The sequence below is a fragment of the Patiria miniata genome, unplaced genomic scaffold (assembly GCF_015706575.1).
Source record: "Patiria miniata isolate m_02_andy unplaced genomic scaffold, ASM1570657v1 HiC_scaffold_1, whole genome shotgun sequence".
Lineage (NCBI taxonomy): Eukaryota > Metazoa > Echinodermata > Asteroidea > Valvatida > Asterinidae > Patiria > Patiria miniata.
This window is the reverse complement of record NW_024037047.1, coordinates 31,517,446-31,544,972: the sequence shown is the minus strand read 5'-3', so window position 1 is coordinate 31,544,972 and position 27,527 is coordinate 31,517,446. Positions and strand designations below refer to the sequence as shown.

Sequence of the window (27,527 nt, the reverse complement as noted above, 5' to 3'; positions counted from 1 at the left end):
CGTAGCCGGGGGGGGGGGGGGCGTGGGGGCGACTGCCCTCCCCATGAAACCTTGTCGCCCCCCAGTCGCCCCCCACTGAGATTTTGAGTTTCTAAAAAAAATATCATTGATCTACATGACGCCCCCCCCCCCCCCATGATATGTTCCAGCCCCCCCCCCCCCATGAAAAATTCCTGGCTACACCACTGATTATGTATTACACATTAGGGATTAAAGATTTATGCAAATTAGGCACCCTTCCCAAAAGAATTTCTGGTGTCACCCCTTCAAAATATCTTCTTTAAGGCTATAACAACATATTTGCTAAGTTTGGTGCTTTGGACCAGTTGGTCACGATCTTGTCAAATATTGGGTCTAAGCCACCTGACTATAATAAGTGCCTTTACTATGATGAGTCCCCACTCGGGAAAGTTTATCATTAAGAACTTTTTTGTTGAATTTGGGAGGGAGTTGCTCTGGTTTGCAGACACTCTACTTCCAAGTGGGCCTAGGCTAGTGGTGTACCCAGCTTTTGATGTCGGGTGTGTGTGTGTGTGTGTGGGGGGGGGGGGGGGGGGAGGGGGGGGGGGGTTAACCGCACTCGCACATCCGCGCCGAAATTAATGTGGACAAGTTTTTTCTCCGGACACTTGGCCTCCGTATGGGCTCCGTATCGTGGCATATTTTCAACGGGGAGCGCTGATAAAATCCTACAATCATGTTCACTATATTACTGTACCGTACAAATGCCCCGGCTTTTGTTTTAAGGGGGAGGGCACCGTTGGCATGTGACGTCATTTGTTATTTGTCCACCCACTGACAGTTTGCAGTCCAAACGTCACGAGCCTGCCGCACCCTTGAGGCCAACACAGGCACGGATCCGGGAGGGGGGGGGGTTAGGGGTCAAACCCCCTCCCCCCAGCTGTAACACCCTCCCCCCAAAAAACATACAGGTATAATGTCCGCCTGTTCAAAATACGGACGGAGGCAGCTTAGATAGGGGGTATTTGTACACCATTCTGTAAAACAGTGTAAATAATCGTCGAATTTGAACAGCGCCCCCTATTGAAATATGGCACCCCCAGTTTTTGATTTTACGGAGGCCAAGTGTCCGGAGAAAAAAAATTAACGTGTGTACATTTTCAGATTTTTTTGCTGATGAAACCCCCTGCCCCTGCGAAAATTCCTGGGTCCGCCCTTGCAACAGTGGCGTAAATCTGTGCCGGGGACTGGGGCATGGGGGATAGCTAAAAAAAAATAATAATAATCCGGCCGTGAAATTCAAAAAGAGGGGAGGGGGGGGGGGGCGCTTGCTGGAGACCACATGACACTGGGGGCGCTGTTCATAATACAAATGTATCAGCGGATTTCAAGCTTTTTGTACTTTTTCTCCCTTTCTCAGTACTATTTCGGCGGTTGGAAAGTTTGAAAAATACCTCAAAATCTGCCTTTTTTCTCTAAAGACGAAATGGGGGGGGGGGGGGGGGTGATTCAATAGCCCTGACCCCCTCCCCGGTCAAAACGTGGGGCGGGATATATAGGACATGAAACAAACATTTGTGTACACCTTTTCCCCATACTGATACTTAATCGGTTGATTTTTGATACTTTATTGGTTGATACAGTATCCGTTCCGAGGTGATACATTATCGGATACAGTTATTTTGTAGTTACATTATCCGTCGACACGTGATACAGTATCGGATACAAATTTTAATGCACTATCAGTCAATTTGTGCTACATTATCGGTTAGTGATACAATATCGGTCAATTTGTGATACATTATCGGTTGGTGATACGTTATCCGTTGGTTACTACATTATCAGTTGTAACAGACGGTCTCTTTGGAATAACGGCTTCTAGCTAAGGCCAAAAAAAAGTCTCCGGTTTCTGGTATGCGCGCGCGTCGCCGTAGCCATGCGCGTCGGCAAAATGAAAAAGTTTTTTTTTCAATGAAAGATGATGTCTCAAAACCGCCAAACTCACTGGTTTGACTGGAATCCTGCTGCTGCACAATTTTAACGTGTTTTTCGATTGGGTTATGGTCGAAAATAAGCTCTCTGGAATCCCATATAATTGCACTAAGTTTAGTCGTGCACCATTTGCAGTCATCAGCCGACATTTGAAGCAAAAAATCAGGTAAAAAAAAAAAAGCTGCGTCGCCGCACCACTTTTTGGGCAAGCTCCACACCAGAAACCGGAGATTTTTTTTGTTGGCCTAAGCCAGTTTGCCATCAGCAAAATTTGTAATGGCGGATTTAAAAAGTACATGCGTACACCCTTACATTGTAAATAGTTATATCCAAATTGATCAAACTATTAAATGATCGCCAAATAATCATAGAGCCATATTTAAAGGACTCCAATAAAAGGCAATAAACGCTCAATTTAAGCCAGATATAAAACAGAGAATTAATCTACAAAATATATTCTCAGTTCATCCTTCAGAAACATGATGTCTCTAGGGTATTTACATAAACGCCTGATATCAAGTAACGCTCAAGATATATTACTGCCATCTAAAACACAATCAAAAGCATCTTTATTTAAAAGAAATCAAAACCTCAAACTTACGGTCTGATGGCAGATCAAAGTCCAGTTTGACTCTTGGAGTTCATCGCAGATTTCAAGACCTGGTCTACGGCGATATTTTGCTAATTTGCAGTCAGCAAAATGCTACACTTAGTGAGTTTGATCGCGATCGGCGTTTTTTCTGGCCTATCATTTTTTTTTTAAACGCGCGGGCTGCGGGTCACATGACAGGGTCACAGTTTTTAAAGAATGCCAAGAACGTCATAAGAAACAAAAGATGAGACCATGGCAACATGAATATTTATAAGACACATGCATTATTTATTAGCTATTTACTTACGAACACAAACAATGAACACGGACTACTGATACAAACACACCCATACAGATGTATACGTCATCTAAGTGTTCGTGTTGCTGGGACAACGCTGACAGCGGCCCCTAAACTCTATGTCTACCTGAATTTTTCATTTCAATTATTTATTTTTTTTTGAAAAAAGAGAACCTCTCTAAGAACGCTTGTACTTGTATTTTATTGCCCGACATTGTTTGAGCCCTTTTTTTTGAAAGGAAGTTTGATAGCTGGGCCCCGTGCATGGTACTTTTCTTCCCTTCCAGCCCTTGTGACTCAAGTTACATTCCCCACCAAGCCGAGCGTGGGTTGTCAGCTCCTACCTGATCCCGCGGATTTACCTTGAATATTTGTTCCTCCCACCTGTACAAATGAAAGTTCCTTATTTCTTCATTGTCTTTTACTAGTTCCTTCCGTTTCATTACCAAAACAAATTTAAACAAATTAAAAATCAATTAACTAATGTCTTTTCATTGGAATTTTGAACGCAATTTTTCTCTGACAGTTGGAGAATTTATCTCTCGGTTTGTCAAGAGACTGACTCCGTATCAAACGGGACTTTTTGACAGAAGATCTGGTACACTACCTTTGTGCCTATATGCTCGGTCAGTTTTGTATGATAAATAAATACTACATGTATAGCGTTTTCATGAAACGGGGGGGGGGGGGTTTGAGTGAATGCGTAGGAACGAATTTCCAGAACGAGACGGCGTGCAGATCCTGACCCCTGGACAAATTTCCAATTATACATTTGAATAGACCAACTGAAATATTTCGTTTCCAGGGCAGTCTTATGGCATTCATACTTTGTAGTGTCAATCAAAATATAATCCCGGATCCAAGTTTTAGAAACTGGTCACGGTGTAGTGAAAGACTATTTGATATATTTGGGCGTTTCTGGGTTACACCGTAAGCTGTATTAGGCTAAAAAAAGTCTCCGGTTTCTGGTTTGCACGCGCGTCGCCGTAGCCATGCGCGTCGGCAAAATGAAAAGTTTTTTTGTCAATGTAAGATGATGTCTCACAACCGCCAAACTCACTGGTTTGACTGGAATCTTGCTGCTGCACAGTTTTTAACGTGTTTTTAGATGGAGTTACGTTCTAGTATAAGCTTTATGTGGCCTCTCTTGTCTTCCTTATAATTTTGCACTAAATTTAGTCTGGCACCATTTGCAGTCATCAGCCGACATTTGAAGGAAAAAAAGGAACAAAAAAAAAAAAAAAAAAAAAGCTGCGTCGCCGCTCCACTTTGGGGGCAAGCTCCATACCAGAAACCGGAGACTTTTTATTTGGCCTGAGCTGCTGTTGATTTTTTTTTTTCAATATTGTTGTTGGAGATTAAAAAGGGGGAAATTTGAGAGTTGGAGGTTTTATCTCTCGGTTTGTCAGGAGACTGACTCTGTATCAAGCGGGACAGTTTGGCAGATGGTCTGGTATATTAGCTTTGTGCTTATAGTCGGTCAGTTCAGCGTTTTCAGGGGGCGGATTTAGCTATCAGAGGGGGTTGAGTGAATGGTGTCGAAAGTACGCCTTGGTAGGGAGTCCGGAGATCCCCCACCCCTCACGAAAACGTTGGAACCTACGATGCTCTCATCTGTATGCAATTTGAGAATAATTTAAAGAACTTAAAATTCCATTTATTATTTCAGCTCGAAATTTATCATTTTCTCCGAGTGAACATAACATTGTACTTGCGTCGTGACGAAGTATATCAGGCATTAACTAATTGTTTTGCAAGACTTCGACAAAATCACTGAGTCGTGTGGGACTCGAACCCTGAACCTCCTGGCTGCTTACTACTTCAGAACATAGAACCATTTTATCTGAAGCTACACAGTTTCTTCTTTTTTTTTGACATTGCCACAGGCTTAAAAGTTGAATTGAATAATCATTGATTATGACATAGTTATGTCTTTACAATAATCACCCTTTGTTACAAGCAAGGACGATCAAGCCAATCTGATTTAAGTGCAACGTGGAAACAAGGGCAAGCCCCTATCCCACCTTCCCATAAAAAAAGCGGGGGAACAAAAAATGCAACGACCAATCGGCCGACCGTGCAGTACAGTATCAGAAAATATACAGCATCAGAAAATAGTTCAAATAGCTCACAAAATGCTTAAAAGTCTGTGACAAACCTAAGGTAATCGATGGTGCAATATAGCTAGCTGCTTGCGTCAGATGGACAGTTTTAATTCGATTTTTGTTATTAATTGCCCTTTACGTTCTTCGCATTCGTTTTCAGTTCATAATTCAATCAACTAGGTTGAACGTTTTCGGTCCAATTGTAACATAACGTGGTATTTCCATGTCGAATACACGGGGCGTAAACTGTTCAGATAAATTAGTTGATTCTATGCCAATTTCATTTTTTACAGAATTTTCAGGCCCCGCTTACTAGGGGATTTCCCACATTTTTCCCTTCGGACAATGCATTATGCGAGCATAATGCTTTTGGGTGCTACCGGAATAAACTTTGAACTCGATTGAAATTTTAACAAATAACTTGCGAGTTTTAGTGAGCTTCCTGCCCCCGGCGGTAACCAAAATAGCTTCGGTTGTATACCACAAAAGATCGCATTCATTCATCCGTCACATCAGCACAAACAATTTTACAGGATTTACGACGCCAAAAGTGTAGGTGACCGAACTCCACGAGGCAATAGTGCGCGGCCTTTGTGCTCCGTTAAGGGCATTAGCCGCTTCATACTTCATGCGAATGCGAATGCAAAGCGAACTTGACGTCACGAAGCATTCGCTGCGAAATTCGCCTGAGTTGAAATATGTTCAACTTTTACGAATTCGCAGCGCGAATACTTGCCACGACGTCACAAATTCGCGTTCGCTTTCGCTTTCGCGCCGAGTATGAACCGGGCTGAAACGTGATTCCGAAACTTTGGTTATACGCGAAACGCGGCCGCTCAACGTATGCCTATTATTAAGAGTCATCAAAAAAGCTGTTTCTTAACAATATAGAAGATTATATTGCACCCCGTGTTTATGATATGAATTTTCATTTTAGATTATTACATGTACGCTGAATATTCATATGAAATGTATCCTCCTGATATCCTCCGATCCTCCCTTAGTGATTGTAAAACGCCCGATATTGTCTAATGAATATTGCTTTTCACAAGACCCCCCACCTTACGTTCAACTTCATTTGCACCAGGCCTGATTTGCATTTCCGAGAATAATTAACATTATAAAATAATGTAATTCTTAGCATAGGCTATGTCCACAATCGTAAATTAGTCAAACACCGTAACCATTGGACCATGGCATTTTAAATCAACAGTTGGCATTGAACATTTCCGTCTTGCTTGTAAACTCTTATACGACGCTGCTAATAATTTCTATCCCCCCTAATTCTTCCAAACCCCACCAATCCATCCACCCCGCCCCTGCTATCGGTGCGCATGCTCAACGATTCCCAGTCTACCGTAATGCCTCGCTTGTCCAAGCCTGTAAATTCGGTAATCTATACAATGATATTCCAAATAAAGCGTGAGATAGGCTCAGAAACACGGCAAAAAGTTTCATGGGCGTATCTGGGTTATCCATTGAACTCGTTTCTATAAGTTTCACCCCCTCACATACCAACAATTGTGTTTCCAAAAAAAACCCAAATCTTACCACTGCGGCAGAGACCGAGACTGATGTGTTTGCACTTTCTTTGTCCCTTACCCCGTTTGGACGTTTTCTTTCTTTTTTTTTCTTTTTGGGGATATGGCGTTTTGCTCATATTTTTTTGAATCAACGTTTGTGAGTTGAATATGAAAATAGGTAAGTAGGCGTTGTGATATCTCGATAAAAGAGGAGACCCTCTTTTTATTTAAAAAACAAAAAGTTTTCTCTTCCGGTTTAACCTTGTTTCGAGTATTTTCTATATTGTTTTATCGATTAAGTACGCCCGCACCATCTTATCTATAGCGCCCTCTACCCGCCGATGTAGCTTGACCGCTAGGGGTGGAGACCAGTAACTAAACGGCCGTAGACCTCAATGCTACATGCCCCCACTTCGGGAAATTCAGGAAAAATACTCACAGCTCTCCAAGGTGTTTGAGAAACACATCAAATTATAGCTTTTTTCATCACATTTCATTTTCTTTTCAAACCGAAGATGATCACCCCTTAAAATAGTCCTGAAGCCCATCACCATTTTGAAACACTCGATTGCAAAAAAGAGCGCTTTTAAGGCCCAATTTAATCCAAATTTCACAACAATATAAGCTCACGGTCCTGTGCACGGCCCACAATATGCTCAAACAAATCGTGATTTGGACGGCGTTGGCAATTTCAAACCGATTTACTGGCTGCACCCCTAGAGCCAATAACCACGTGGACATGTCCATGGTACGTACCTAATTGGTCATTCACGGGTCCTCATTTGACAACAAACAATGTAAAAACAAAACAGTATTTCTTCTTGAGGTTTTGTCGTATGACACCAGAGTGATTGAGTGTGTCGTACTGTTGTGTTGTAATTATTAAATAACGAAATTTAAGCTGAGAGTCACTGCAAACCTTTCATTTGGGAATCGGCTACTAAAATACGTCATGAAGTCTAGGACTTGACGAGACCTCGGACTTGCTGTTAAAGGCTTGTGACTTGCCATGATACTTGCTGTTGTAGACTTTGAACTTTACTTGGTACTTTTTGTTGAAGATTTGGGACTTGACTTGATACTTGCTGTTAAAGTCTTAGGATTTGACTTGAGACTTGCTGTTGAACACTTGAAATTGACATGATACTTGCTGTTGTAGACTTGGGACTGAACTTGGCACTTGTTGTTGAAGACTTGGGATCCACTTGATACTTGTTGTTGAGGACTTGGGACTTGACTTAACATTTACCTTGAAAACTTGGGACTTAACTTGTCACTTGCTGTTGAAGACGTGGGAATTGACTTGATACTTGCTGTTGAAGACGTGGGACTTGACTTGATACTTGCTGTTGAATACTTGGGACCTGACTTGACACTTGCTGTTGAAGACTTGGGACCTGACTTGACACTTGATGTTGAAGACTAGTTGGAACTTGACTTGATACTTGCTGTTGAAGACTTGAGACGAGACTTGATACTTGCTGTTGAAGACTTGGGACTTGACTTGAGACTTGCTGTTGAAGACGTGTGACTTCACTTAAAACTTGCTGTTGAAGACGTGGGACTTGACTTGAGACTTTCTGTTGAAGACGTGGGTCTTCACTTGAAACTTGCTGTTGAAGACGTGGGACTTGATCTTCGTTGACAGCGGGGGGGGGGGGGCAGAACATTCCGGTCGACGATTGTTTTTGGAAAAATGAGTTCTTACATATATCTCGGTTCTTGAGTTGAAATGCTTGAATCTTGCTTGAATGTAAGCGGGTGCTCCTAGTTGGTGTCAATCGCCTCTCTGCCGCAGTAACACATAGCTCACCATTTCTGATTTTGAAAAAGTTGTTGATATGGAGAGCGAGTGATTGTAGGAACAATGCTGGTTTCTGGTTTTTTTTATCAGTTTAGTTTAGTCAAGCTTGTCTAATCCATAAGGGCTGTAATACATATACTCCTTATCCCGATCCCACAGGTCCACCGTCTTACACCACGAAGCCATCTATTACTTGGTGCTTGTGTGATGGAACCACAGAATCCTCAACCACACCAATACCAAACACCCCAGGACCATCAGATTACACAACAGGAGTCCAAGAGTCAACCAATGAAGTCTTAAAGACAACCCCTGAAGAAACAGAGTCAACCGCTGAAGTCACAGCGTCAACCGCTGGAAGCACAGAGTCAACCACTGGAGTCACAGCATCAGTTGCTGAAACCACAACTTCAGCCGCTGAAAGCACAACTTCAGCCGCTGAAAGCACAGCATCAGCCGCCGAAGCAACAACTTCAGCTGCTGAAGCCACAACTTCAGCCGCTGAAAGCACAGCATCAGCCGCTGAAACAACAACTTCAGCTGCTGAAGGCACAACTTCAGCCGCTGAAGCCATAACTTCAGCCGCTGAAAGCACAGCATCAGCCGCTGAAGCCACAACTTCAGCCGCTGAAAGCACAGCATCAGCCGCTGAAGCAACAACTTCAGCCGCTGAAAGCACAGCATCTGCCGCTGAAGCCACAACTTCAGCCGCTGAAGCAACAACTTCAGCCGCTGAAAGCACAGCATCAGCCGCTGAAGCCACAACTACAGTCGCTGAAGCCACAACTACAGCCGCTGAAGCCACAACTTTAGCTGCTGAAAGCACAGCATCAGCCGCTGAAGCAACAACTTCAGCCGCTGAAAGCACAGCATCAGCCGCTGAAGCCACAACTTCAGCCGCTGAAGCAACAACTACAGTCGCTGAAGCCACAACTACAGTCGCTGAAGCCACAACTACAGCCGCTGAAGCCACAACTACAGCCGCTGAAGCCACAACTACAGCCGCTGAAGCCACAACTACAGCCGCTGAAGCCACAGCATCAGCCGCTGAAGCCACAACTTCAGCCGCTGAAGCAACAACTACAGTCGCTGAAGCCACAACTACAGTCGCTGAAGCCACAACTACAGCCGCTGAAGCCACAACTACAGCCGCTGAAGCCACAACTACAGCCGCTGAAGCCACAACTACAGCCGCTGAAGCCACAACTACAGCCGCTGAAGCCACAACTACAGCCGCTGAAGCCACAACTACAGCCGCTGAAGCCACAACTACAGTCGCTGAAGCCACAACTACAGCCGCTAAAAGCACAGCATCAGCCGCTGAAGCCACAACTACAGTCGCTGACGCCACAACTACAGCCGCTGAAGCCACAACTACAGCCGCTGAAGCCACAACTACAGCCGCTAAAAGCACAGCATCAGCCGCTGACGCAACAACTACAGTCGCTGAAGCCACAACTACAGGCGCTGAAGCCACAACTACAGTCGCTGAAACCACAACTTCAGCCTCTGAAGCCGCAACTACAGCCGCTGAAGCCACAACTACAGCCGCTGAAGCCACAACTACAGCCGCTGAAGCCACAACTACAGTCGCTGACGCCACAACTACAGTCGCTGAAGCCACAACTACAGGCGCTGAAGCCACAACTACAGCCGCTGAAGCCACAACTACAGGCGCTGAAGCCACAACTACAGCCGCTGAAGCCACAACTACAGGCGCTGAAGCCACAACTACAGTCGCTGAAACCACATCATCAGCCGCTGAAGCCACAGCGTCAGCCGCTGAAGTCCCACTGCTAGCCGCTAAAGTCCTAAAGTCATTAAATGGAGGCCGTGAGTTAGCAACGCCCATTTGGTGTTACTGTGGGAGTACGTCTGAGCCAACAGTATCAACAACTGAAGGTAATGCCAATTCCAATGTAGAAATGTAGAAGGAGAGATGATAGCTGTCTGGCTGTTAGCACCTTCTGACTAGCGCTGATGTCTTACCACTCGATCACCGAGCTTGCTGGGGTCGGCTGGCTTGTTAGAATCATATAGCAGCGGGTACCGTAATGAAAGAATTTTTTTCCCCACAATCACTCGGGGGCAACACTGCGTGTACAGTGTTTATAAAGTATGTCGGTGAAGGGCAAAACCCAACATTGAATTCACATCATCCAGGCGCGAATAAAACGCTTATTGCCAAATCGACAAATACATTTCATTTGGTTCACCTCTTTTTAGTAACTTCCCAATTGCATGCCTGTATGGGACGTTTCTTTTTGGAAAGTGCTGTGTTTCCAGCGTGTTGCCAACTGAAACAGGCCGTTTCGAGTAAGCGTGCACACGCTTGGACCAGTGTCACCGGGCGGAACAATGTGGGAACAATGCATACTCCCAATTGGAACAGGCGATGTTCTCCAGTGGAACGTACCAGCGCATTCCAACTTTTCAGACGTTCCTTTATTTCTCCTTGGTGATCGCCTGCCATGCCCCTGTGTGCAATTCAGATGTGTATCAACTATCATATCTGACAGGGGAGAAATGGGATCCGTGCCGCAACAAAGAGGGCGCGTTTTTCAGAGTTGTAACCAAGTCATTTTTTTTCCAAGCCAAGTCAAGTCCCAAGTCAAATTTAAGCAATTCAAGTCAAGTCTTAAGTCAATTGTTTTCAACGAGGTCGAGTATACGTTGGCCATAACACTCGCATAGTGCTAGTCATGTAAATGACGTGTGGCATGCTCAGGATGCTGGTTGCTAATTTGCTAGTATATCTGCATTCTTTTCAACCGACTATGCTGGTGCATAGCTGGTTTTTTTGTAACTTAAAGAAACGTGTTAATGTCAGGAAGTCAAATTTATTCGAGTCAAGTCAAGTCCCAAATCATATTTTTTTCAAGTCAAGTCAAGTCTCCAGTCATTTTTTTCCCAAGTCAAGTCAAGTCTCAAGTAAAAAAAAAAAAAAGCTACTCGAATCCGACTCGAGTAAACAACACTGGCATTTTTACCTCTTTGGAGAGCTTCGTGGTCGGGACGCACAGCGTGCGCATACTGTACTGTACTTCTTCGCGCGCGAAGTACGCACGACTTCCTGAATGTGCAAAAGTTACAGCCACCGCGTCTTCGCGTTCGAATGGACCGATCCAGTAAGCACCGCCCCATGGTGTTCTGACCAATCACAGCCGTGATTTATGTCCGGACGTGCGTGCACAAAAGTCCGACATGCGTGCATTCGCGTATGGTGCGTGCGGCAAGAAAATGCAGTTTGGCATCGGAAAGGAGCACGTGTTAATTTGCCCAGTACGCACTGGGCGGGGCTTACTGGATCGGTCCATTCAACTTGCAATGGTCTCCGTCGCGAGACTTATCCCTACCTCCAATAACTTTGGATACCTTCAAAATACGCAATGGATGGGTCGGGAACCAGTCTAGGTCACCCCCAACTCTCCTTTTCTGTGCACAGAGCACATATGCCAACACATGTAGTGATTCAATTTCATATTGCATATTGGTTTGGGCCACATAAAGATTACTGTTTTACTAAAAGATCAGGAACATTGTCTGCCATTTATGTCTTTAAACAATGTTTACATCAACCACAGGCCCATTCACATCAACCGCAGGCCCAGGCACATCAACCACGGGCCCAGACACATCAACCACAGGCCTAGGCACATCATCCAAAGGCCCATCAGCCACATGCACATCAGCCATAGGCCCATCAACCATAACCCCTTCAACCACAGGTCCATCAACCACAGGCCCAGGTAAATCAACTATAAGTCCATCAACCACAGGCCCAGGTACATCAGGGACAACTGCACCACCCACAGACACAACTGCGACACCCTCAGGGACAACTGCACCACCCACAGAGACAACTGCGTCACCGACGGGGACAACTGTAACACCCACAGGAACAACTGCGCCACCCACAGGGACAACTGCGTCACCGACGGGGACAACTGTGACACCAACAGGGACAACTGTGCCACCCACAGGGACAACTGCGTCACCCACAGGGACAACTGCGTCACCGACGGGGACAACTGTGACACCAACAGGGACAACTGCGCCACCCACAGGGACAACTGCGTCACCCACAGCGACAACTGCGTCACCGACGGGGACAACTGTGACACCAACAGGGACAACTCTGGAACCATGCCCCTACGGTAAAAGACCAATGCATGCCTTTTGTTTTCCTAAGTTATTGATTGCTTGTCAGATTACTTGAATGAATTCATGTGTTTTTGGTTAATTTTAACGTTTTAGGTATAAGATGCAAATGTATCAGTGTTGTATTCCAGTACTTTTTTCCGAGTACAGAGTACTGAGTACTGCCGAGTACCTAGGTTGCCGAGTACGAGTACGTGTACGAAAATTTGTACCTCCGAGTACAAGAACAGATCTCGGAGTACGAGTACTTGTACTTCCGAGTCCGAGTACGAGTACTTGTACTTCCGAGTACGAGTACGAGTACTCGCATTTCCGAATACGGCCATACGGCAAATGGTTGATTGTGCGTAATTGGCCAAGCCCTTTCGACCGATTACGGACCCACTCACAGCTAGCTGTTAAATGTGTTTGTCCGGACTTGCACAGAGGAAAATCAGGAAATCTCGATTTCTCAACAAGCCAATGAACAATTTCCAACTGAAAGAATCGATAAAATAAGGCCATGGTAAGTGAAGCTATAACATTTTCCTCCGAGTACTGCTATTCAAGTACGGGTACTTTAATGATCGAGTGCAATTTCGACATGTCGAGTACGAGTACTTTGCTGCCCGAGTACGAGTACCGTCATTTCGAGTACGAGTACTTTGACATTCGAGTACGAGTACAAGTACTCCAAAAAAGTACTCGAGTCGTACTCGAGTACGAGTACCGAGTACGAGTACTACAACACTGAAATGTATTAACACAAACAAACAAACACCCCAACACCCCAACAAACAAACAAACAAACAAACAAACAAACAAACAAATAAATGCTGAGATGTAACCCGTGACCAATGTAACAAGTTGTAGTACTATAATATTACTTGAAAGTTCTAAGTTACAAAAGTCTGTTGTTGTTACTTTAACAAATGGTGCCAAGTTAATTGCAGCTGCTCTTATTTTCGTTAAGATTTTTTTTGCTGTTTCGGTGTACACACCGACGTCACATTAAATGTGCATTTTTTTTTCAAATCACTATAACTTCGGAAGTACTCGCCCGATTTGGTTAAAACTTGAAATGCACATTCACAGGGATGTGTTTCAGATGGAAATTGCAGTGACGTCATCATAACGTCAAAAAGGGCAATTTCTAAGGCCTATGCTACAGAACCATATGTCTGATTGGATTGATACTTGATATGTACTCATACCTGGATGTGTTATAAATTCAAGTAATGGCATCATCAAATGTCATGTGACATCAATTAAAGGGTATTTTTTTCTATAAAAGGCTTATATCTAAAAAAAAAAACTATGGTTGTAACCTGATATGTACGTATAATGTGCCGTTACAGATGACATTTGAAGTGAGGTCTTCAATTGTTCATCACTTGCGCAGAGTATTTCAATAATCCGAAACAGCTTGTGTTTGTCCAAAAACACATTTCTAGTTTTTTTGCGCAATTTTGCGAAAAAGCCTTTGTTTTTGGTCTGATTTCTTTTTCTTTCGTCGTTTTGTTTCATGCAAAAACGCCATAGACTTTGTGCACGATTTTTCTACAAGCCACGTTTGGCATTCCTCTTTTGCATACATCATAGAAAGTTAACATATGCATAGTCGTTATAGCAAAGATGTATGCCGAAGAATGACGTCGTGAGGACGTCATCGTGGATTGCGTGATGTTATCACAAACGTGCATATTTTGAAGCTGTAAATCTACAGAACGGTAAGTCCGATAGGGTTAAAAATTGGTAGGTGGGTAGACCGGAAAGTGTTAAAGGTAAAAAACGAGGTGATGTCATAATGACATCATTGTGCGATTTCGAAAGTTTGGACCATTAAGCCATATCTCATCAACAGAACAAGCTAAATTCATTATTCCTTTTGTTTTATGTTTTATAGATACATGCCAAATATTTTGAAAAAAAGTGTAAAGTCATGATGACGTCATCAAAAATGCGATTGTTAAAAACACATATCAGGCAAGGTCTGTGTGTTGTGAAACGTGGTGGGTATGTAGATAATGGTCCTAGTATGCAACATTTAAAAAAGACGTCATAATGACGTCATCGGTTGATTTTTTACGATTTTGCTTGCAAAATAGTACACTTCCTTCCATCGGATTGACTTGAAACTTGGTACAAACCAATACCACAATACCAAAGTGCTATGAAAAGTGTTGTCAAGATTACGTAATCATAGGGCATGTGACGTCATCATAAATGTGATTTTTTTTTCAAAGTCTCATATTGAGGAAAGTATGAGTCCAAATGGGTTGAACATTTGTATGAACGAAGTCCGATAAGTGTTTTAGAGAGAATTATGATAAACATTATCATTATCATTTGAAATGATATTTAAATTTAAAATAAAGGTCTAAATTTTGGACGATTTTTCAATCATGAGAATTTTTTGCTAATGAGTGGATTCTAGACATTTTGGAAGAGAATTTATAATGTTCAAAAATCAGTGGTGCAATTGGGGTACAATTTATTGAAAGAGCGATTATTTCTGATGCTCACATGTCTGTCATTATCATCTGCAAAATTTAAACGCGCACAGCTTTACAACATTCGACCTGGCACGAGCTTCCTAGCCGCGTGGGAGACTGTATCTTCCTGTAGGCGGTCTACGAAACACACGCTCGGGTTTCTCACATTATACCACGTTCAGGAATTGAATATTTCATGAGTTGTGACCGGTACAGTGAACGTCGTAAACGGAATGATTGTTTGAATATTCACTTTTGGGGCGGTGGAAACGGAGCCTGAGCAAGCGACGGGAATTGCAAATTGAGAACACATATAACTTTTACAGATTTTCCTAGATTACGCTTTTCAACAAAGAAGGGGTATTTTTTGAATGGGAATAGAGTATGAATGAGTCAGTCTCAACGGCCAAACGGCGGTTTCAAACCTTCCAGGGTCGTGGCCGTCACGCAAAATCATCCAATCCGAGCGTGATTCATCAGCCCTTCCCAGCGTCTTTTTTTGCAGGGCGGGGATACGAGCGAATTGTACCCACAGCCATATAAACACATGATGTGGGTTGTGTGCATAGGCTAGGTTAGGCTAGGCAAGGCAGCGTAAACGAGCAGCACAAAGCCTGGTCTTGTACAGGAAATGTCTCTGTTTGCGTTGCCAGAACTCCTACACGTAGCAATTTCTTTTATCCAGATCAACAGGCATTTAGGGCTGCAAAAGGACAAACACAGCATAAATATTTATTAAGTGCGAAAAAGCCCTATGTTCTGTTCGAACAGACATAGCTCTCGTTTGTTTTCCACTTTTTGTTCCATGCAAAATCTCATAGACTTTGTACACGATTTTAGTGCACGTCACTTTTGGCATTTATCTTTGTCATACATCATTCAAATCAACCATATGCATTGTCCTCATAACAAAGTTGTGTCCGATACATCATCAACCAGAGATCCTATTCCAGTCTACACCTTCAACTTTCCCAAATTCCACGTACATACACTTGTTACGGTCAGCGGGCATTAAGGAAGCACTATAAGTAATTCATTATTAATTGATTATAATACTAAGGACATGTTGCAAATAAAGATGTCTGCAGTTTGTTCTGAATATTTAATTTTTGGCTCCTAATTTCCTGGCATCCCATGAAGGTCCTATGTCTCGCCAATCACATCTTTTACAAAAACCCAGAAATTCCAGTGGACCAATTATTTTCATCTTCCTTCATCATAGTCAAAGACTATTGTTGGTCGAAACTCTTAATTTTAAAATGGCGCTTTGAAGATTATTTTTTCTTCAAAGCAACTCAAATAAAATAATCCTAACTTTAATGAGTATTTGGATTAACTATTTTTTTTTTCTGATTAAAAACTAAGGAATCAACTGAAAGGTCAAGTGGATACTACCAAGCAACATTTAAAATGAGTATTTTGATCTTGCTAAGCCATCCTGTCTGAACTCGACTAATTTGATTGACGTGGAATCTTAAAGTTGATGTTTGTTTTCTTTTATTTGAGCAGAATCTAGTCTTGTTCCATTTTGGGGTGGACACAGTGCACTCTCCAGTGTCAGTCAACCAGTGAGTTTAATATAATTATTCTTCAATAAAGCAACTGGACTTTCATGCTAGAGACATTACAATGTTTACATTTAATCTGTCGGATTGAGTTCATACTCAGCCCATGCAGAATAAATGTTGCTTTCAATTTCAAAGACAGACATATGTAACATTCTTTTCATAATTTCTCTTGATATTTTAAAGATGTTTATATTTTTCTTAAACAGTTCTATCTGCCTTCCAAGGATCGGATCTCTCCAACCTTTGCTTCACGGCAGTTCTTTCCTTTTGGCAATGGCCTCTATGAATTTATATATGTAAGTATCAGCATGACCTGTGGAGTGCCGTGGCCCCGTGGCCCCGTGGTGTGGAGCATTGGATTCGTGGTGTGTGGGTAACTCTGCAGGTTGTGGGTTCGAGTCCAGCCTGGGTGTGTGTGTGTGTGTCCTTGGGCAAGGCACTTTGTCACTCATTGCTTCTCCCCACCGAGAATATAAATTGGGTACCTGTGAGGGCAGAGATGGTTATTGTGGTTGATTCAGCTGCTGTGCACCCAAATGGCAGCATCGAGCTGTATAGTCCCCAGGGTGCTGAGATTGTCTTTGGAATGTTTAATTGACCAAATAAGCAGGTTAATCCTAACTCCCTAGCATGATTTAATAGGAACCATATACCCATCCCAGCAAATTCTAACACCATATGGGAAACTGCACACACATATTTCTGACTTTGTTTCTGGAGGTGTGCCAACCCAATGTGAAAGACTGTCAGTTTAGGTGTACTGCACCTATCCTGACATATTCCAACAAAACATGCCGTTGCGGTTTTATGGGTTGAGTTATGTTAATAATGCAGGCATGAAACTTTTCCTCGGATTTCCTCATTTTTCGCTTCTCATTGATGTCATTACAACTTGAAAAATACTGTGTGAAGCCTTGTATAGTTTGGAGTTTTCTAAATTTCCAGTTGGATGCCTGATAATGAGGTAGTGCCTTGAGCACCAATACTAGTGGATACGTGCACTTTATACATATGTATTATTCTTATTATTTTTATTATGACATTGCGATGTAATCTTTAGTCAGATGATAGTATTTTCTGCGTTGGGGAGGTGTACATTTTAAATATGTGGTTTCGCCCCGCACGGACGTAGTATTAATAAGAACTGTATACGTAGAAATCTTCGATCAAGCTCACAATCCCTGCTCGCCTGCTCCTCAACATCGACAAGGTCATACGGTCAGCGAGCGTTTTCATCTGCAGCCCCAACCCTCTGGAACAAACTACCCAATCACATCAAGGAAGCCCCAACCCTGGACGTTTTCAAAGCTAATCTTAAAACCCATCTGTTCACTGCAAATGAAATATAATGTTAGTATTTTTTTTTTTCCTCTGTTAATTGTTCAGCGCATTGGGACCCCGTGTAAAATGCGCTTTATAAGAATGGTTTATTATTATTATTATTATTATACTCAGTGTTGTCCGAGAGCTTGCAAGAAATAACAGTACATTAACATATACCCCAATATGCATGATGAATAATAAATAAACAGCACTTTTATTTTTGCAATAAGCAACAATTTGTTTACATTGTTTTTATGCCCCGCGGCGAAGCCGAAGGGGCATACTGTTTCCGCCTTGTCCTTCCGTGGGTAGGTGGGTGGGTGTGTGCATGGGTGTGTGGGTCGGTGTGAGCTTGTCTTACATACGCAGTGTGGACTTCCGAACAAAAGACGTCCACATAATGTAGGTAGCAGCGACGAAGTGTGGACTTGCCCACGTCCACACAGTGTTTCCCCATTTCTGGAAAACAGGTTTAGAGGCATTTTTGGGTTAGGTTTATCTGTAGCAGAATGAAGAGAAACACTAAAGGGAATCATTGAAAAAAAATTGGGTTGTAAGAGTTTTCACAGTTTGAGAAAAATGAGTTTTTCCACTGGTGTTCCTTAACTACACGAAAAGAAAGGAAAGTCCACACTAGGTATGTGAAACAAGTCTGCGTGTGGGTGTGTGTGTGTCCGGACAAATCTTGTCAGCGCGATAACTTGAGAAATACTTAACATACGAAGTTCAAATTTGGTTTGTGTATTGTTCTTGGTAATCCTAAGAAACCTATTGCATTTGGGGCCGAAAGGTCAAGGGTCAAGGTCACAGTGACAAAAAAAAGGAATTTTGTCAGCGCGATAACTAGAGAAATAATTTACATATGAACTTCAAATTTGGTTTGTGGATTGTCCTTGGCAATCCTAAGAAGCCTATTGCATTTGGGGCCAAAAGGTCAAGGGTCAAGGCCACAGTGGCTAAAACAAAATAAATTTTGTCAGCGCGATAACTTGAGAAATACTTTACATGTGAACTTCAAATTTGGTTTGTGGATCGTTCTTGGTAATCCAAATAGGCCTATCGCATTGGGGGTCGAAAGGACAAGGGTCAAGGTCACAGTGGCTAAAACGATAGATATCTTGTATTTATTCTGAGATCATAGGGATTATATGAAACCTACAGAAGACACTAATGATGTCAATGTCACACCTGACTTGTTTATTCTTGTTATCAGTTCACTGACAACGGTGTGATTATCCTGTCCAATAATCGACGAGTCAGACGTACCATCTACAAACAAGCATTCCCGAGTACTTATAGTTTCTCTTTCAACGGCAACGTTAAAATGATAGCTCCATTCTGGGCAGACGTCCGAGCCGATGCATTTGACTCCACAAACAACGTGTTTTGGAAGGTATGTAAGATGAAATCAGCCTAGGAATTGGGGCAAGGCAACTGAATGCTCACATCTAGCCCATTATTATGTCGATAGAATTTATGTCATGTCAGACAAAGACTATGGTTGGAGTCAGTTTCGATCAGGAGTAGGCTGCATGGCCACCTGCAGCAGCACATGGTCTCCCGCTCAGGACGAACCCACAACTCTGTCGTAGAGACTTAAATTATGGATTTTCGTCCTAAAATGGACCGTATGTATTGGGCGCGTTCAGTCGCATAGTATGATTTACCTTTTAAAAAGAAAATCATCCATTGTAGTCCAGCGGATATGTGACAAAATATCGATGAATTGTGCACTTTTGCGTAAAAGCGTGAAAACTTGGCACAGATGTTTACGGAGCCCCTAAAGGGACATCCAAAATTATCTTTTTATCTCGTGCGCACGACATAATATCTCGTGCGCACGACGTATATCTCGAGCGAACGACATATATCTCATGCGCACGACATAATTATCTCGTGCGCACGACATAATATCTCGTGCGCACGAGATAATTAGCACGTGCGCACGACATATATATGTCGTGCGCACGAGATATTATGTCGTGCGCACGAGATACAAAAAATAATTTTGGATGTCCCTTTAGGGGCTCCGTAGATGTTTATATTCATGCGAGAAAATGTTTTAGATGTGGAGCCATCGCAAATTTACCCTTTTAGGGGCGTGGCATCCATTTAAAAAAAAGGGGGGGGGGGCGGGACTTGTCGTGCCCGCAGTGAAAACGGTTTTTTCCCACTTGTTACAAAAGCAGGAAACTTCACAAAGACATAATTATATAGATTATTAGTGTTTTCCAGATTTTGAGCCACCACAAAAGTACTTTTTTTGGGGGGGCGTGGCAGCCATTAACAGAAAAGGGGGGGGGGGGGTAATTATTATGCCCACTTTGGGAAAAATTGTGCCCATATTTCATGAATGAATAAAACGTCCCACAGACGTTTATATTCACTAGAAAAAAAATTCCAGATGTAGAGCCATCTCGAACACACTCTTTTAGGGGCGTGGCAACCATATATAAAAAAAGAAGGCGGGGTTTTCATTATGCCCACCCTGGAAATATTGTTCCCACACTCATAGAGAAATGGAACTTTCCACAAACATTGAAATTCATGAGAAAAAAAATTCCAGATGTGGAACCATCTCGAACACACCCTTTAAGGGGCGTGGCAACCAGGCGCGGTTCTAGAACCAATATTTTGGGGGGCTAGCACGGTGGATCCAGAATTTTTTTCAGGGAGGCGTGCTGAAATGTTGACCGGTTAATTTTTTTTGGGGGGGTAGCCCCCCCCCCCCCCCCCTGTAGAACCGCGCCTTGTGGCAACCATATAAGCAAAAAAAGGGGGGGGGTTTTCATTATGCCCACCCTGGAAATATTGTTCCCAGATTCATGAAATGGAACTTTCCACAGACATTGACATTCATGAGAAAAACAATTCCAGATGTGGAGCCATCGCGAACACACCCTTTTAGGAGCGTGGCAGCCATATTGAAAAAAAGGGGGCGGGGTTCTCATTATGCCCAACATGGAAAAAATGTGCTCACATCTCATAAACGAATGAAGCTAATTCCCACAGACATTAATATTCACGAGAAAAAAAAATCACACGTAAAGCCATCGTAAACACACCCTTTTAGGGGCGTGGCAGCCATAGTAAAATGACTTTTATAAATGACTAAACTTCACACAAACTTGGTGCAAGAAAATAAATTCATATGTGGAGCCACAGCAAACTCATCCTTTTAGAGGTGCGAGGGGCCTACTCGCTGTGCCCACATTTGCAATTTTTATATTTTGTTGTTGATTTCTAATAATGTTGATTGGCCCATAACCTATATTATTTGGTAATACAATGACTTACACCAAAGAGCATGGGTAAGTACCGGTAGGCTAACCCCAGTTATAGGGTTCAATGTGTGTACTTGCACCATTATCATGCACATCTAAACTCCAGAGTGATTTCATAATTACAAATACACAGAACGGCAGCCCTAAACTCTAACATTTAACATTGAAAGGCCATGGAAACCTTTTTTTAGGGGGGGGGGGAGTGTAAAATCCCCCTACCCCCTACCCGTTGCACCGCATTTACAGCAGATTGGGTAACAACACGATGTACTCGCCTCACAAAGGCTAGTAGACTAGCCACTATGACTTCACATTCAATGAATCCGTGTACCCCCACCACACAACCCCCTCTGTTCTCTTAAAAATGATATATCAAGCTCTGATGAGTGTTTTTTTTTACCCCGACCAAATCCATTAAAAAATTGTATACTTTATACAGGTGCGACACTGCATATGCCTTTTGGTCTGTCAGAAAAAAAGGCAGGGGAAACAATGTATTTGAAGAAGTAACACTAGTCTTTCCAAGACTAACTGAGGTACCCCAGTTTATACCCCAATTCAGAAATTGCTGCAGTTGAAAGGTTAACAATAATTCTACAGACGAAAGAGCAAGTAACTGGGTTAATATAGATGAGGCAAGAATGCATAGTGAAAGAAAACAAAGGGTTTGCCAATAGTAACTTCCAACTATAAAGGCGGCCCTACTCCAACACGAAACGCAGACAAAATTGTCCACGGTGTGCATATTGAGTACCCCCCTATTTTTAAAATGGTTGCCGCGCCTCTAAAAGGGGAGTTTTGTGATGGCTTCACATTAAAAAAAAGGATTTTTATGAATATATTGTCCGAATGGAATTTAATCCATTTATGAAAGGTAGGCACAACTTTCTTTTATAGGGGCATCATGACTACCCCACCCCCCCCACCCCCATTTTATTATGGCTTCCACGCATTTTGTTCTCGTGAGTATTTATGTCTATGGGAATAAGCTTCATTCGTTTATGAGATGTGGGCACATTTTTCCAATGTTGGGCATAATGAGAACCCCGCCCCTTTTTTTTCAATATGGCTGCCACGCCCCTAAACTCGTGTTTCGCGATGGCTCCACATCTGGAATTGTTTTCTCATGAATGTCAATGTCTGTGGAAAGTTCCATTACTCTATGAATGTGGGAACAATATTTCCAGGGTGGGCATAATAAAAACCCCGCCTTTTTTTCTTATATGGTTGCCACGCCCTAAAAGGGTGTGTTCGAGGTCGCTCCACATCTGGAATTTTTTTTCTCATGAATATAAACGTTTGTGGGACGTTGTATTCGTTCATGAAATATGGGCACAATGTTTTCCAAAGTTGGCATAATAATTACCCCCCCCCTTTCTTTTAATATAAACATATATATATATATACATATAATTATGTCTTTGTGAAGTTTCCTGCTTTTGTAACAAGTGGGAAAAACCGTTTTCACTGCGGGCAGGACAAGTCCCGCCCCCTTTTTTTAAATGGATGCCACGCCCCTAAATGGGTAAATTTGCGATGGCTCCACATCTAAAACATTTTCTCAAATGAATATAAACATCTGTGCCAAGTGTCACACTTTTATGCAAAAGTGCACAATTTTTTCACATATCCGCTGGACTATTGCCGTTAATTAGAAAGGAAAGGTTTTCGACTGGTACGTGGCAGTGCGATCGACCGATAGCGTCATAATTTACCATAGCGCAGTGCGACCGTGTGATCGCGCCTTACACATATAATTCATTGCTATTATGCTCAAATTTAGTAATTCCTCAATGTACAGTCCTTCTCCACGTTATGCGATCATTAGCTTGATATTATACCAGCCCTTCTTATGTACATGTCTGTTGCCTGCTATGGTTTGTGATGACACCTCCACCTGTTGACTTTTGTCAGTAGTAATTGTAATCACAGCATCACATCCTATGGACCATGTTACATCTATTTACGATTTTGGATGTTACGGTCACATGATGCCAATAACTGTTGGCAAACTCAGCGCTGTTGTTTTAACTGTATTCTGTGGCCAAATGCAAAATATGCTTTCAATGTTTTGGTTGCCTGTCCAAAGAGTTGCAGTGAGTCACTGTATTTTGTGACTGGAGTCTAGTCTTCTGATGAAGGACTCCAGTTAAGTCAAGTCATTTGCTCGCAACGACACGAACCGAGTTGCATCGAGTTGCCAAAAATTGGGACTCGAGTCCAGTCACTGACTCCAGTCATTACAACTCTGTCTGTCAGTTGCATGTCGGTATCACGTAGGTAATATGTCTATATTATTTCTGTTGTTTTTATGCTAGCTTTATGACAACCCTTCGACGGATAGTACCATGTTGCGTACTTTGAGTAATATCGTGTCAGCACAGTATGGCAGCTTCTTGGCCAATTGGGTCCTCGTCATCACGTGGAGTAATGTCCAGTCTGTCTCATTATCTTTTGTAAGTATGTCTATGGTTATAATTCAATTATCTTGATGTTGTACACCTTACGAAGGAGTATTTCTCCAAACGTGATGTCAATCATGCAGATTTATAGCACTTGCCAAAGATAATTGGAGAGACAGTTTTTACTATAGTGTCATGCGGCGAACAAAATAAAAAGCCATTTTTGAGGTGGTGCCACGCTGTCGCGCACGTCATACGCAGATTCTTAGAGACGAGGCGCGCATTTTGGTAACACCATCGGTTGAAGGGGCCCGTAGTGCATGCGTACTACCTGAGCATGACTCGTGCGAGCCTGGTGCCGCCGTATTGCCAACTCAGAAAATAGCTGTCGCCGAATAAGTCTATAGACTCATCAAGTCATGTTTCGTTAAAATTAGAAACATTTGTTTATACATGTTTATCCCACTTCTGTTCCATTTTCATTGAATTATTCATAAATATTCTTGGGATTTTTTGTTGTGAAATTTCTTCCACTCATTGAAGAAAGGTAAGTGTGTGCAGTGATGAAGACTGTTGAATCTAGTTTAGATATCATGCAAATCTATAATCTTCCTACTTTGACGGTCAACTGTGGTTCAATATGAGATTGTACTCGGATGTTCAGTACACAATTTGTAGAAGGATGGTTCTTGTTAAACAATATATATTTGACAATATTGGCTTACTGATGTTTTCAATATTGTGGTTTTTTTCCAGGAGACCAACACCTTCCAAGCTATACTATTGACAAACGGAGAACATAGTTATGTTATCTTTAACTACGATCCATGCGGCATGAATTGGGACCCAGTCTACTTATATAACCATTACGTCATCCAGGGTTTCACCTGTGGGCGGTTTGGACGGAAGGTTTATGTGGACTTACTGGGTAGATCCGTGTTCCGCCCTGGTAGCGTCGTAGGCAATTCTGGAATGATAGGACGTTGGGTTTACCAGCTGGATACACTCCAAGCCAACTTTATCAATCCTCGTCTCTTCTGCTATAATTGGTATTATCGACAGAGAAGTAGCTATATCTTTTTCCTGTATTTGTATCCTGTGAGGGTTGCCAACACCTGTCCATGCAGTCTGCAGAGTGCTCGTCGGGACAGGAGATGGGTACCTATTCCATATTCCTACGTACTGCCCACACAGTTTTCGCTACGATTCGGTGAGCAAAATGTGACGTCTTTATTTGAAAAAAATATCCAATTATCAAATTTCTTTATAGCATTGAACTTATTCGTAAAAACGTGAAATGGTTTACTATTCCTTTTGGTCAAGAGCCTGGCAGGGGGGTGGTTTTGAGCTGTTGATAAAACACCGACTGGCTAGTTTTAAACACTTTTCCTGTGTCACATGGAATTTGGACTATAAAATTAGGTCCCTTCTACCCTTTTATTGGTTGAACCTTCACAGTCCTCACTAAGGCATGCGCAATACTACCAGTGAGTCCGGTTATAAACAAGAAGGTTTAAAAACTGGCTTGTGGCCTGGTCACCGATAATTTACTTCGCCTTCGGCTTTGGCCATAATCGGTGTCCAGGCCCCAAGCTGGTTTTCAAACATACTTGTTTAAAACCGACTAAGTACATATTTATTCCCTTATTAAAGACATGAAATAGTATGGCTGCATTGCTAAGCAAGTATTTTGATTGCTATAGTGCTTTATTTTCATTCTTCCACTTACGGTATCCGTGTGTTATTTTTATATAGGATGCTCGATATCTATTTTTCTCTACTTGTTTTACTTCAGATACCATTTGCTACGTCCGGCGTTTGCAGTTGCCATGGTTACCCGGCCCACAATGTTGCTATAACATTCCCAGATGTGATTTTCTCAGGGGTGTACTGAGTGCCGGAGTTGCTTCAATCATGGAACCATTTCAATTAAGTCCTTTGTTCTTCTCAACCAGTCGATTTAACAGTTGGTTTGGTAGGTCATGTTCAATTGATTCAAGGAACTCATCAATGATGAGCCAATTTGTCTTCTACATCTCAGACTATCATCAATAAACTCTACACTGTATGTGTCCCTAAAAAATGTGTCTGTCAACATATTTTTGAAGTATTAAAAGCAAAATCACAAAGTAAATTTGGAAAATGTGTTCATTGTGCAGATACTTCTAATCCTTGGCCTAAACCTGTATGAGTTTTATGTACCCCACGCCTCACTGCACAATGGTCCATTGGTCCATTGGTCATAACATGGCAAGACATCAGTTTCATGCTCAAGGGCAAATGATCTCAATTTCCGAACCGCAGCCCCCCTTTTTTTTTTTACATGAAGCACTGACAATGATTAAGGTAGGGAACTTAGTCACAGTGCCCAAACATGTGATCAACTTACTATTGTGCAATGAGGTGTGAGGGAAATTAAACAAAACTCATAGGGTTTATGCCAAGGATTAGGAGTATCTGCGTAATTAAACATTTTCTAAATTTACTTCGTGGTTGGTATTTCAAAAATATTTAGACAGGTAGTTTTTTTGGGGGAAATATATTGAGGTTTCAGAAAGTCTACAATCCGCTTAAGAAAAACGGTTCCAAATGCTCCAAATGTCAGCATAATCTGTTCTTCTGATTAGAACCAATAGCTGTGGCAAAGGCATTTATTTGTTACAGTTGATTCCCTGTTACTTGCATCTGGACTTGTTAATCGAATTATAAATTGGACCCGTTATGAGCAGTACCTCAACCTCAGCATTGTTACTACATTTGGTTCCCACGACACTTCACAGGCTGATTATTGAACCAAAAAAATATAAAGCAAACGTTTAGTAAAAATTACAATCTCTGATTGCAAGTTATACAGTGATCACAAACAGTTGTATGATTGAAACTTGACAGATCAAGGAGTCTTGGTGCGCTATTACTGCTGTGAGCAGTCTTCATTGTGTCGTCTGTACAGACGATGGAGACCAATTCAGAGCTGTCGGAGATATCGCCCGCCTAGGCGGGGTAAGTCATCTAGTTGTCTGGGGTTTTTTTTAACAACAGTGCAAATGTGAAGAGTAGCCAAATCAGACATCACTAAGGAGGTTTTAATAGCCTGAGCGTGACTGCTTATTTGAAATACATCTATCATTCCCCTGTCAATTATTTCGTAAATGGCTTACCGACAAGTCACTGACATTGGGCTCCGAGAGGCAATAGGTGTTGTTTTTTAACACCATTGAGAGCTTGTGACTCGAGATTCGGACTCGACGTTGGGTGTCGTCGGCGATGTCAAAGTCTCTCCCGATGGTCTCCCCAAACTCCCCCCTTCTTTCCGGTGGCAGACGGGGTACTTGCGCACGGGGCCCACCGGCAGATCCAAAGATGACTGACTTTGTAGAATAATTCAGTTACCCAATTTCATGGAGTTACTAAGGAAAAATGTATTTCTATTAAAGAAACTATATTTGTTAAGTAAAATCACAAAACAATGATTGGTGCCATGCAAAACATGAATTTTTTTGCAGAAATGCTGTAACTGATAATTCTTCACCAAATTGTAGGCTGGAACTTTGGCGACCCACACATGAGGACACTGGATGGTTTGGACTACACCTTCAATGGTCTGGGTGAATACACTATGGCTCTCATTGATGATGACGATGGACAGAGACAGTTTGAACTACAAGGCAGGACACAGCGAGCGTTGAACTCTGAAACCCAGCAACTCTCTGAAGCAACATTCTTTGCTGGATTCGCTGCTGAATACGTCGGTGATGCAAGGGTGAGCTCCTTTTTATCTGCAAGATGTTGTAGAAAGGACTTACTATTTGCAAATCAGTTTTCGATCTTGATGTTTCTTGTGTGTGATCCCATGCATGATTTGGTGTTCTGGTGTATGTGAGTTTATTAAGGCAGATTGTTTTTATAGTTTCCTTTTTTATTTGTCAATAATTTGTTCATCACAAGTCAGGTCACAAGTAAATCATGGTCGTCCTGTAACAAGTAAAGGGATAAACAACAACAAAGGAATGGCTTTGTCATTAGAATCTCATTTGAATAGC

General features: G+C 42.3%; 1 protein-coding gene across 1 annotated transcript in view; it reads left to right on the top strand.

Moving 5' to 3' along the window:
* Positions 1-27,527, top strand: part of LOC119732821 (mucin-4-like) — a 71,004-nt gene that overhangs the window by 13,612 nt on the left and 29,865 nt on the right. The window contains exons 2-11 of the mRNA XM_038206427.1: positions 8,435-10,177; positions 11,860-12,024; positions 12,135-12,432; positions 15,850-15,910; positions 16,685-16,774; positions 19,015-19,194; positions 23,404-23,541; positions 24,244-24,697; positions 26,377-26,487; positions 27,027-27,247. Coding sequence (XP_038062355.1) covers positions 8,435-10,177; positions 11,860-12,024; positions 12,135-12,432; positions 15,850-15,910; positions 16,685-16,774; positions 19,015-19,194; positions 23,404-23,541; positions 24,244-24,697; positions 26,377-26,487; positions 27,027-27,247 — 3,461 coding nt within the window. The remainder of the gene's footprint in view (positions 1-8,434; positions 10,178-11,859; positions 12,025-12,134; positions 12,433-15,849; positions 15,911-16,684; positions 16,775-19,014; positions 19,195-23,403; positions 23,542-24,243; positions 24,698-26,376; positions 26,488-27,026; positions 27,248-27,527) is intronic.